The sequence below is a fragment of the Bemisia tabaci genome, chromosome 4 (assembly GCF_918797505.1).
Source record: "Bemisia tabaci chromosome 4, PGI_BMITA_v3".
NCBI lineage: Eukaryota > Metazoa > Arthropoda > Insecta > Hemiptera > Aleyrodidae > Bemisia > Bemisia tabaci.
The window spans coordinates 7,292,160-7,305,222 of record NC_092796.1 but is presented as its reverse complement, the minus strand read 5'-3'; the positions used below and the strand labels follow the sequence as shown (position 1 = coordinate 7,305,222).

The following is a 13,063-nucleotide window of genomic DNA, read 5'->3' as shown; positions in this document are numbered from 1 at the left end:
AACTGCGCCTATTCCGCTGTTCGTTACCGTTGGCACTAAGATAGCACGCACAGGTGTTGTTTATCCAGTCTGCGCGAAGTTGTGTTAAAATTTTTGACGAATCACTCACAATCGAAGGGGCTCTATTTGATCGAAAACATTTTCTGATGTTGACAATGAACATAATGATTGCGACGGTTCCGAAGTACGAGACTTTGAAACTGAGAAACTGGAGGATGAGGAGCATAGTATTACTATTTGAAATTGCATTATGTGGTAATTCAACGTAGAAGAATGTTTTCCAAGCGTTTTGAAAATAAAGTCCGCGGAAAATTTAAAATTCAATCAAAACTCCGCCAGTTTTTTCGAGACTTTTTCATGATATATATTCGGTCCAGTTTTGCTGGTTCGGTGCGAAGCAAGATGGATACGAACTAAAGCCGGGGTATGTCTTCAACAATGAAAAATTCTGGGAAATTAGCTAAAGAAGGCGAGTTCAAGGGCTGAAAACTCATGCACCTCCTGATTTGAACTATTAATTAAGGTGCGACGCGCCGCACAGTGGATCGAGTCAGTAGAAGAGGTCGGACAAAATGTGGAAACTTTAAACGCTTAAAAGTCCGTTCATACCAAACTTTGAGGTTTTGAAAGTGGCTCCATTAGTTTCCTCGTGAAATTTTCTTCAAGAGGCACCCCTAAAAGTTTAAAATGTGACGAAATAAACATCAGAATTCGCAGTTATAGTCAAAAATTTCATGTCCGACCTCTCGAATTGACTCGCTCCACTGTGCGCCGGAATCGCACGGAAGTACTCCATCGGCAAGTTGTCACGACTATAGAATGGACCGCGTTTGGCAGAAAGGAACCAAGCCACATCAGCTATTGTCAAATTTAATTGGGCAATTCAATGTTTTACAAGAGGATGTTTGGGCGGATTCCTTAAAAAAATTTCCGGGATTTACCTCCTACTATGCAGAAAATTCACTGTTTGCGCAAAAATCCGCAGAACCGTTTTCATGTAAAAAATGAAATTGCCAAATTAAATTTGGCAATAGCTGATCAGGGTGTCTACTGAAACAGGCTGGTCAAAAGTCAGTACTTTTACAGTGCTTTTTCAGTAAATTCCCAAGAAATTCAGCACCTCTTCAACAGAAAAATTCAGGACTTTTTCAGTACTTCCAATTAACGAAATTTGAATTTCTCGTTCAAATTGCGACAAAAATGACAAAAATTCCGGACCTTCTTGCGGAATTTCCGCACTTTTTCGGTACTTCCGGACTGCCTTTAAAAAATCAGTACTATTTCTGGACTTTCCGGAGATTCCGGACTTGTAGACACCCTGCTGATGTAGCTATGGTTCCTTTCTACTGAAGGTGGTCCAAATTTTACTTGGCTTAATTAATAGCTTTTTCGACAAAACGAGTACTTCCTTTGACCCGATGAGAAACTGCCAACGAGACGATTTTCCTTGTTGCAATGAATCCTGTCCCCAGAGTACACGAACAGGATTACTTAAAAAAAGCTCGCCTTGTAACATTTCCAGCGAGGCGCTCGAAGTTCGACGGCTTACACGAGCCCAAAACTGGACAATCTCATTTTCAGACGGCCCGGAGAAGCTTGTGCCCTCCAGTATTTCAGAACTCATCTGAAAATGAACATGTTCTTTCCCAACAAATATGGGTTCATGTCTTGCCTACAACGATCTTGTCGAGACTGCTTACATCCTGATGTCGCCTTCGCGAGGGTGGAAACCTTATAGATGTTTCCCCCTCCAACCACCCCCCCACTTCCGTGCTGCAGAGCTACGGTAAAACGCCGTATGAACATTAGAATGTTGCCAAATTCTTCTCAGTCAAATATTATTTGTGAAAAAACACTTGAATATTATTCCTTAAGATTTTTTGACGAGCATGATTAAATTGTGATTGGAGGTTTCTGAAAAATTTACGGGAAAAACTATGAGGATTTCTAGAGAATCCGTACTTTACTAGCGGATGTTTGTCCACTTGGGAGTGCTCATACGGTGTTTTTCCTCGGGACGGCCACGGCTTTGCGATAGCACGTCGTTGCCACTGGAAAAAGAGGCGGTAAAATTATCAATGGACCACGACACGAGGTAAAAATTACACCTCTACGAGTTAATTTTCCGTATCAAACTTTCAAGCAGGACACGTTAAACATATACATGAGGAAAGTTGAAAAATGCGTACCTTCATGGTGACATTTACAAACTTCAAATTATATTTTAAGTTTTTTTAAAAGGAAACCAACCGATAACAAACAAACTATCTCCTATGGAACTTGTGTGAGAATATTTCCGCATGAAGGGGAGAAATTCAAGAAAGATTTAAGGTGAAATTTAAGGACCGAGTGTACAGACACCCACCAGGTTGCTTCACATCAGAATCGAGGGAAACAAGTTAGAAGTTTTACTCCTTCATTAGACTCAATGCTAGAGACAGATACTTTTTCTCTATTGAATTGGAATTTGATATTATTTTTGACAAGAGGAAAAGTACATGGTGAATCCAAAACTACTGCAAACTCAATTTTCTACAAATGCAACTTGGTTGGTTTTTGTTAAACTCAGTTCAAATGTTGGTCATCGTTTCATTTTGATAAATAAAACAGGAGTAAAACTACCAACGTCACAATCGGAATTGCGGACTGGTCGACGACATCAATCGAAATCCTAGACGTCCACAATCAATCTTAAAGCCAGCAATTAGTATTTGCTAAGTGTCTACAAATGTCAGTAAATGGACGTGAGACAATTTTTCATGAAGAGGAAAGAGGGGGAAATACTGAATCAAATCCATGTTTTCAAATGCTTCCATGAATGTATTCAAACAAATTTTGAGACGGTAAAAAATGTCTCAAGCCCCGGAACTGTCTTTAGCACAATGAAGACGCAAGGGGTGAGAAGCAGGCTGAGGGATGAAGAAAGAGGAGGAAACGAGAGAAAAAACACCTTTTTCCAGATGAACGTCAACACATGGAATCATCTTCCTTCATGCACTCCAGAGGGAGCTTGTAAAAATTCTACTCCAACTACGACAGTGAAGAAGACACGGGATGACGGGAGCTTAAAAGTCTTGCGCTAAACTGATTAGTTCAACACACACACACACCAACACACACTAATGACTGGCTCACATTCAACGCTGTTGTCAAGTCACGAGAAAATATCTACAAGAGCCTTGTTCCATGTTCCGACGGAACATATCGTTATTATCGGCCGCTCAAGAATTAAGTCAACTATTTACACAAACTGCTTACGGTGGATGCACGGGTCGTAAGACAGTATGTTGGAGTTTTTTGCCAACGTGCGTTAAAATTCCGCATAAAGCTGAAAATCTCAATACACAGGGAAAAAGCTCATATGAGCACAATTTTCCCTCAATTTTTGCCAGCATATCTTTATTAGGGAAAATTGTGCTCATTTGAGCTTTTCCCCTCTGTATTGAGATTTTCAGTTTTATGCTGAATATTAACGCACGTTGGCAAAAACCTTAACACACTGTCAACTATTTAATTTAGAAATTTTGACTCTGCTACTCTTCCTGGTCAAGCAATTTTGCATTCAAACCCCCCCCAGGAAAATGATGTGACGCATTGCTAGATCCCTAGGACAAATCGGTATTGAAAGTTGCAAAAAACGTATCTCGATTTCCAATGTTGGGGATTTCTCGTCACATACATATTAATATTCCAAAAAAAACTGGCGAACATTATCTGTTGGAGTTTTGAACAGTTTTTTACAGAGAGTGTGGAATATTCTGTAAGCATTTCAAGAGACACCGGTCATTGGTTTTTCTTAGAAAATGAATATAGCAACGGCGGAGATTAAAGAAGGTCGCGATATAGATACAAGTTTGCAACTTTCACCATGTATGTATGGTGTCAGAGCCATTAAAAAGGGCAGGACAGAAAATTTCAAGATTACGTAAAATGTAAAATATCCCGAGTCCCTGCGACGGATCAAGGTTTTACTGACATCTTGGATTTTGACGATTTCTCGAAAACTTGTCGCTCTGCAAATACTTATGCTGTTTTCCAACTGCTTCGTTTCGCAGATGTGTTAATTTTCATTCTCTAAATAACGAGGTAGGTATATTCAGTAGCGGCGACTATTGGTCCATTTTTCCCAGTTCAGTGATATTTTTTTTTTAAGAAAAAAATAACGTCAGCGTTATTGATGGTGCGAAAAATTACAGTTAATTTAGAGTCCAACGCGATATTTTCGAACAGACATCACAGTCTAAACAGGCTTGACAATACAAACTAAGACTTTGGGACACAATTTCCAACAGACATTTAAACGCACAAAAGGAAAGAAATGAGAAATAGCTTGATGTTAGACCTACGCGTGAGACAATACTTCAGGTTTCATGAGTGCATGAGAATGTGTATTCCGGGGTGTCTACTGACATTCTTTTCCAGGAAAATAAGAACCATATGTGCGTAATTTTTTCGCACTTTTTCTTGGTGGTGAAATTCCTTTTAAAAAAAAATTGATGAAAAAAAATTCTTGATCGGTAAACTTCTCTTACACAAATTTTACGAAAACTTTTAAACCTCGTGCCAGATTTCTCGGATATTGTCGTCTTTCGAGAGGGGACATTGAGACCCAATTGAAAAAATTAGAGGTTGTCTAGCGCTTCAAAAAAAAAAAAAATCGAGATTATTCTGTGCAAATTGAAAAAAAAAAAATTGGACTATGATCAATGTACCGAAAAAATTCTATGGTGTTACCAAAATTTTCAGAATCAAAAGCTAAACAATTCTCAACACCAAAGAAGAAATTTGATGGTTCCACAAAATTGTTCCACGATCAACCGAGTTTCCGCGTTTTCCATTAACTTTTTCCGGGTTGTCCATGCTGTTAAAAACAGACCCTGGTTATTCCGAGTATTCGAACTTTCCCAGGTTGCAAGACTCTCTGAATAAGTACTTTCTCCAGGTTTTTTGGAGCAGTAGACACCCTGATACTCAATAGTTTCACTACTATGGTTTTGTTCAAATGAATCAAACTCGTCTACCAAGGGTGACAAATGAATGAAGTGTCATCTACAGGGAACAGTGTAACATGGGTGCGTGCGCTAAAATATAAAATTCGTATGGTCATTACCCCTTCGTCTATCCGCAAATCGGAAAAAGAGCTCACGACACCATTGGCTAGAAAAAAAATAAAATTCATCGTTAGAGATCATAAACCACCATTCTACAATCTACTTTTCTACGAGGAGCTTCTTGGACGGCGCGCGACGGAAAAAATGGGAAGAGGAAAAACTGTAAGAGATTACTTCACAAAATCTCCACCAGTTCGACGAAATTCCTGATCAGGATAGTTCCAGTTCGGAAAATTCTACATTCCATGTACTTTCTTCCGTACGCACGAGGAAAGAAAATACAGTTTTTCGCGCCCCGCAGATTTGGCAGCGTAGCGGCCACGGGGCGGACAGGGTGTCTATCAAAAATGGTCGACCAAAAATCAGTACTTTTACAGTGATTTTTTAGTACATTTCCAAGAAATTCAGTACCTCCACAACAGAAGAATTCAGTACTTTTTCAGTACTTCCACTTGAGGAAGTACGAAAAAAGTTAAAAATTTGATGTTCTCGCTCAAATTGCGACGAAATTGAAAAAATTCCGGACCTTCTTGCGGAATTTCCGCATTTTTTCAGTACATCCGGACTGGCCTTGAAGAATCCGTTCTTTTTCCGGACTTATAGACACCCTGGCGGAACACCCCAGTAGTTAATAATTTTTTGTACACAAATATAAACTTTGACCATTTTCTTTTCAAGGTACGATCCGAGGAACTTATGTCATGACCGACGAAATGAATGATGGTCGTATTGCACCACTTCACATGAGTGACGCGTGGCGCCTCCCCTAGGGGGTGCCGTAATAAGAAACTGAGAAATTTCCCTGGAGCCTAATGGAGCGCGTAATAGTAACGCAGGGAACCTCGTAACCTTCGGGGGTAGGGGGAAGCGGTGGTGAAGAAATATTAAACCCCATCAGGGATAGATTATTAAATTGAATTATGGGTAGGCCGACCCCCTCCTCCAAGCCGCGGCCTATATAATTCTGTAGTGCTGCGGAGAAACGCCATATCAACATTTGGACGTTGCCTTTCCTCGGATGAATTAAACAAATTTTCAAAATTCTCGCACCTACATTTTTAATACATTTCTGGTGAGTTTCCTACGCAATAAATCAAAATATCTGACGATTTCAAAAGAGGACAAATTCTCAAAATTAAACATTTTTTGAGTAAGATTAAGTGAGGTTGGAATATTCATTTAGCGTGTGGACCTGAGGCTAATTTTTTTGTAAGGGTCGTATTTACAGTAGTTCTTTAAATTGCCCCTTCCCTTAGGACGCCCTATACGGTTGGCGCTGTGATTAAGGGAGGATAAAGGTAATTCGACGGTTGCCATTTTTTGTATTAGATCGACGGGCGATACGTCGCATCAATTTGTTCCATAATTTCAGCTACTTGTAATTTTTTTTTTTAATTTTGAGATCGCACTTCTGTTGTCATATACCAAATTTGACAAAGAAATTTAATGTAATAAAGGCAGAGTTTTTTTAGGGGGAAAATATCGCATTCGATACTGATATCGAAACTGCACTCGAATGCGATATTTTTCCTCTGAAAAAACCCTGACTGTAATACGTTGAACTTCTTTATCAAATGGTGCATGAATGCTTTAGTCTCATGACAACAGAAGTGCGATCTCAAAATTAGAAAAAAAAAAAAATAACAAGTAGCTGAAATTATGGAACAAATTGAAGAGATATATCGCACGTCGCTCTGACACAAAAATGGCAACTGTCGAATCACCTTCAGGAAGCTTCGGCCGTCGGAAAAAACGCATGTAACGTAGAGAATAAATAAACAATTTTTGCAAACCTTAAGTAAAATTCAGTATTTTAAATCTGGAAGGAGATTATCATAATAGATTACAATGACTTGTCACTGCACACAGCACAAAATACAAAAGAAAAACTACTAGGATTTCAACAGACTTTAAGGTAAGTGCGGACCTACCTAAATTTTACAGAACTCACAAAGTATTTTCTTTTCTACGATGAACCTATTCTTGGGTGGCGGCAAATCATTGTAATTACTTATAAGGATCCATTTCCAGAGTTATTTGTGTACAATGCTGAATTTTACTCGAAATTTGCAAAAAATGTCTATTTTACGATGCGATGTTCCTCTTTGATTCTCTCTTCTTCAAAGTGTCAGTCACATGGGGTTTCCTCAGAAAAGGAGCAGTTTAAAGAACGAACATGGGTACGCCCCTGAGGAAATGGAGCTGTTCTCAAAAGCTGTTGGTAACAAATACAGCTTTTATTCTATACTTAAGCAATAAGAATAATTCGAGGAATTTTCTCTTTTTCCTGGTGCATTTCTCTTTCACGAGGTATATTTTCCGTTTTGAAGAAGCGTATTTTACTCCGAATACGGATTACGAGCATTGTTCAATAACCAAGGAAGCTCTCAAGTAAAATACACTCTAGAATTTACTCTGATATTTTTGATGGTATGAGATAAAAAAATATATATTAACTTTTATAAATTTTTTACTTTTAAACGACTTCAAATTGGTTTTTTAAAATTATTCCAGGAAACTTCATGATACATACAAAAAATGAAGTTTAAACCCCGCGGAAAACCCTAAGTGGATGTCGAACACTCTTCTGGACTTACGGAAATCTTACACGGGTGGAACTCTTTTAGTATAGATTTTCTGAGAACTCGTTATTATCTCCTGGAAAATTCATCTATAAATTACGTCATTTCTCAATTCTCAGTAAATTGGAACGTGCTCTTTATCCCTCGGAGAAAACAGAGAAAACGGAGTCATTGCTACTTGTCAGCTTGCGGGCCTGGTTCAAGCCATTTTAAAACAGTTTAAAAGGGTTATAATGAAGTATCGATCTGCGCACTGCCGGCCGGCGAGCTGTTCACAAAGTTCCCTGGAATTCCGCGAAATTGCGAGAGCTTCTTCTGTCCCGAGATGACAACAGCATTAAGCTGAAGAGCAACTTCCTTTTCGCACCTTCGGCCGACCTGACGAGGATGTTGCTGTAAGGTGAAGGGGCCGATATTTTATATGTTTTATAGGGCTCCAACTATCAAAACATTATGACAAGCGCAACTAACCCAATTATAGCTTTCCAAAACTCGTTTTTCGTTTTAAACCATTAGAAAAATAAGTGTCGCTACAATTTATGATTGTCATAATTTAACCAATCGCTCATATTATTGAAATAAGAAAATCGCTGACATCAAGGTCAAATTCCGGCGGTGCGACGCGACGTGGTTTATCCGGAACTAACGTCCAATAACGGAAGATCAACGTTAACTGTGTCTATATAGATATGTTTAATTGTCCGGTGAATTCCTGGTAATTTACTGATTTAAGGCGAAAAGTCTCTCATGAAAACGCGGGATTTTTTCTCACTCCTTTCCAAACTCTCCACAGGAAACCGAAATTTCCCTACAAATTTGAAAACTAACTTGATTATTTTTTTTTATATATTACATGTGTTTTTGCAGTAATCTACACAGAGTCGAGCACGAGACCTTCATGAACATATGACCATCACCGGGCGATGAAAGAATCAATCACCGGTTTTTAAGATAAAATCTCATAGACATTCCTATGTTGACCAGGATATTTTTTGTTCCCTGATAAAAACAAGGAAGGTGTTTTTAAGGTCCTAAAACATCACGCTTAAAATAATCAATTGTTGTTGACGTCAAATGCAAAAATGCCCGTGTTTACCGGATTTTTTGCGGATTCACAGAGATTATGAAGATTATATCGACCGAACGAATTGTCCTGCAATTCTCTGAGCTTCTCCTCCGCTGGGAACTTGAAAGAAAAGTAAAAGTCGAGAGAAATTTCCACTGGAAAAATTACGCTATTTCGAAATTACCTTGTTTGGAGTCCAGAACTTAGGGGTCAAAATATCTGCGTGAAACCACCGAACTTGCGCCACCACGTGACTTAAGACGTTTATACACAAACAAGCACCCATCGTCTGAGTGCTGGAATGAATGCGGTCTAATCTCCGAAAAGATTGTAAAAATTGCTCCGATAAGCGCGATAAATTTTCCACATACGTTAAGACTCTGAGTGAGTCACAAACGTTTTTAGGTATGTGCCATGCCGTTCAAGCTACGTATGGAGAATTTCGACAATCATCACAAAACCTAACGTAGCTGGAATGACAAACCTTAAAAAAATCAACAGATGGAGACAGGATTTATAAATATGAGAGATAAGATAATAACAGTGCATTGGTCCTCTACTCTTACGGAATGGTAAAAGCCATCTCCGGTGTTTTCAAACGCTTCGGCGGATCGAGCAATTTGGCAACATCGTTTTCGCTCCATTAAACCTGTGGAAATGAATCGATTCTCGGAGAGGCTGGGTACTTAGGCAATAATCTATTATTCAACACGGGTTTGAAGAAGAGAAAACAATACTTTCAGCTTGCTGGATCCGCTTCGGGTTTGTTTGTTTTTTTTTTTTTTTTTTTTTTTTTTTTTTTTTTTTTTTTTTTTTTTTTTTTTTTTTTTTTTTTTTTGTCATCGATCCATTCAAAAAAAAAAAAATTATTAACCTTTTCCAACTGATGGGCGAAGAAAAGAAAAAGAATAATTAAACACCGACGAATAATTATTCATAGAGTGCTTCATTTATGTTGATTATTCCTAGATTTGGAGAATAATTCAAATTCTAAGAGTGCATTGAGTGCCAAACCATTACTGCAAGCTAGCTGGTTGCTTGGTCTTGCATAAAATAAGTTATAGGTATCTTCTTCGTTTTTTTTTTTTAATGTCCAAAGTAAGATAGGGATGAAAAAGTGTTTAGAGTTTACTTTAACCATTTCGTAACTGGAATTGGAGAAATTCAAATCTGTTCCCCCCCCCCCTTTTTTTTTTGACCGATTATTAAGTAAGTGATGTAAAAGAAAATTCAACCACATACTATAAACCTTTGCGCCTTTTTAATTAAAACTATGTACTTAATTTAGTGGGAATGAGCAAGAATAGCACCAAGAAAATCAATTTCTACTTTAATTTACTCTTCAGGAGTAAATTAAATTTCTAAGTAGACTTTTTTATTCAGTGTACGCAGGGTCATTTTGGCTGAGCAGGAGGAAATCACATATGTGCAGAATTTTGTATGAGTAAAATAAAAATGGGTGGAGACTTTAAATTATTGCAAATTAAAAAACGCAATTTTTTCTCACTCTCACTAATTATCCACTTAGAACATCAGCTTTCACTGACTGGTGTTTCTTCTAAAAAAGATATTTCTTCTTGCATTGAACAACCTACTGATTTAACAGAGGTGAAGTGTAAGAAATCCTTCTCTAGCATTGCTTTTCACACATAAAATGTTAAAACTTTTTTCGTAAGTTTTGTTCTTTGTAATTTTGTGAGATAGAAAATAATACTACCTATCATTAGAAAAAGCAAACATTCAAACATTTTCTTTATCGAGTCTTAGGGCTTAACTTTCAATCGTCACTCTGATTAAACAGGTGCTTGGAATGATCTGCCTTCCAATCAATCAACTATTCAAAAGTCAGATAGGTATCAGGTTTCTCATCATCAAAATTTCAGACTGCTTCAGTTGTTTTGTGGGATTGTAGGATCCCAACCTCATGAAAGGCAGGAGTGGTTAGGGAAACTAGTGGGTCAGGACAGACTTGTTACCTTTTTCTTTTCTGAAACCTGTGCTTGTTTATGGATCCTGGTTGAGTACAATAAAATAATTTTGTTGGGAAACAAAAATTTTTCTTTCTTTCAAGAAAAGAAAAAATAGCAGTTAAAACCAAAGCGTACCATGTAATTTTTTTCAATCTGTTCATACTTAGTTTAACTCTATAAAATATCACTTCGAGCGTCAACGAGAAGATTCCTACATTGGTTGATCTCGGATGCAAGGAGGAAAGACTAAATTCTTGCAAAGACAAGCTTTTGAAGTTTCTTAGATATATGTTTCCTCCTTGGCTCCTTACTGAGTCATATGTACACTAAATAAGGGTGGCAGGTTCAGATTAAAAAGCCTGGTCGTTAAAGTTGAGGGACTGTTAGCAGAGAAATTAGTTCTAAGAAAGGAACAAATAAAAGCCTTGCTTGCCCAAAAAAACCAGCGGATGAAGAGGACACATTGACAACCTATCTAACCTAGATTTCAGTGCTAGAACAAATATCAGCGGAGAATTGTTGAACGGTTCGTCACTAATATCTCCTTAGCGCAGAGTTTTTCCATTCATTAGCCAACTGTGTGTCCATCAATTTTCTTCAACACTTACTGCTCAATAAGTCAGCAATACTAGTGCATCCTGAATTTTGTCCACAGGGGCTGATGATAGCACAAGCAGAGCTTACGCATCGTATGTTGAGACAAACGTCAACCTCTGATGAGCTCTGAATTGGCACCACTCAACAGGTTAAAACATGCAGTCAGATGGCACCATTGATGAGTGGTGACATGAAAAATACTTCGGCTTTGCCTCAAAAGAAGATGCCCCAGCTCTATCACAGGAAGTATAAATTGTACACAAGACTGGTAAATCATTGCAGCCGCGCTCAGCGTTGATGCTTTTGCAAATGTGCCGAAGATTAGGTACTTATGAATCCTAAATTAGATAAGGATGCCAGATGGGTCAAAGTAAGTTCAACCAAGGAAAGCAACATCCTAGCACGCAATATTCTACATACGCCCTATACATTGGAAATGCCTTACTTTCACCTTGATGTTGAGATATCTATTGAAAGTGCCGCACTTTGGTTGACGTAATCGCAGATGTTATTCATCAAAAGATCAAAGTGAAGCTCAAGGAATGCCTACGTAGTTGGGAAAAATAAATGTTGAAATGTGTATCATATACACTATACCCTGATTCAATAGCTACATTATTGTAGTGATAATTGATGGTTCCGATGTAAACAGAGAACCTAACCTCAATACAAAATTTGTAGCTGAGTGTTTACATTGATAATGAAGTACAAATCTGTCGTTAATCAAATGCGATTAAAGGATAACCCATCAAACACAAATAATAGTGATTGCAGGAGACACTTGGACCATTTCAGTGCAAATATAAACAAGAGGTATGTTCCTGTTTCAATTGGAGCCATCAAACAGCATGAATGTGTAAAACATCGTTACCACTGACTCAGTCATTTGAGACAAGGTGCATCCGCTACCTCCAGTTCTTCATCAGATAAACCTTTTATTTGATAGATATAACGATTATTTAAGAAAAGGTGCAGGAACTAATGCTTTTAAAAAAGCCTTAAGTAACGAAAGGGGACGACAAACAAAATCTTTCCTCTAAAATCAGTGTTTGCCCTGCTATCAAAATCTTGTGAGCGTAACAATAAACAACACTGCGCAACAGAGTGGCATATGAAAATAATAAAATACAAGAGCTGAGATACAGAGGGAAGCTTCATCATTGTCATATTCCCATAAGCAAATGTAGGAGAGATAAAAAACAATGAACCGAATTGCAAATTATGTATCAACAAGGAAACTAACCTCTATTTCTTTTACTTGAATTCGTTGCCATAAGTCTCCTGGATCTGCTAATCCAGCAAGAGGCATCACTTTGAAAACACTGTTATCGTAATCGTTTTCAATTTTTACTACGATATAAGCACACTCGACGGGAAAAATATAAACGGCCCGACTGATAAACACGTAATTAAAGCGGAGAGGGACAAGTACACAAACCTACAGGAAGCTGCATTACAACGCCGCTATGCAACTTCACAGACACTTGAAGCGGCAAGCGGCGCGACTCACTGGAGTTGAGATAGCGGATAGGCAGCCTCTGCGCATGCTCTAAATTCTTCAGCTGTTGAAGTGCGATGGAAGCAGGTGAAGGCGCATCTTTTCTCGCTCTCTCTGTCAAGCCCCCCCGGTCCCCCTCGCCATACCCGCAGCCCCCCCCCCCCCCCCTGACGACCCATTCCCGGCACCTATATTATCCTTCGGACCGACTGGTAAATGGTAATTCACATTTCAGTTCC

General features: G+C 38.4%; 1 protein-coding gene across 3 annotated transcripts in view; it reads right to left on the bottom strand.

Moving 5' to 3' along the window:
- The window catches only part of S6kII (Ribosomal protein S6 kinase II), a 166,411-nt gene extending 153,582 nt beyond the window's left edge, over positions 1-12,829 (bottom strand). The window contains exons 1-2 of one of the 3 annotated variants that reach the window (XM_019052346.2): positions 12,570-12,829; positions 5,111-5,157 (exon numbers count right to left, since the gene is read on the bottom strand). In XM_019052346.2, coding sequence (XP_018907891.1) covers positions 5,111-5,157; positions 12,570-12,600 — 78 coding nt within the window. In that variant the 5' untranslated portion in view covers positions 12,601-12,829. Of the gene's footprint in view, positions 1-5,110; positions 5,158-8,943; positions 9,264-12,569 lie in introns of those variants that run through there. The other 2 variants (XM_019052347.2, XM_072299217.1) reach the window with 2 other exon arrangements.
- Between the last annotated feature and the right edge of the window lie 234 nt (positions 12,830-13,063).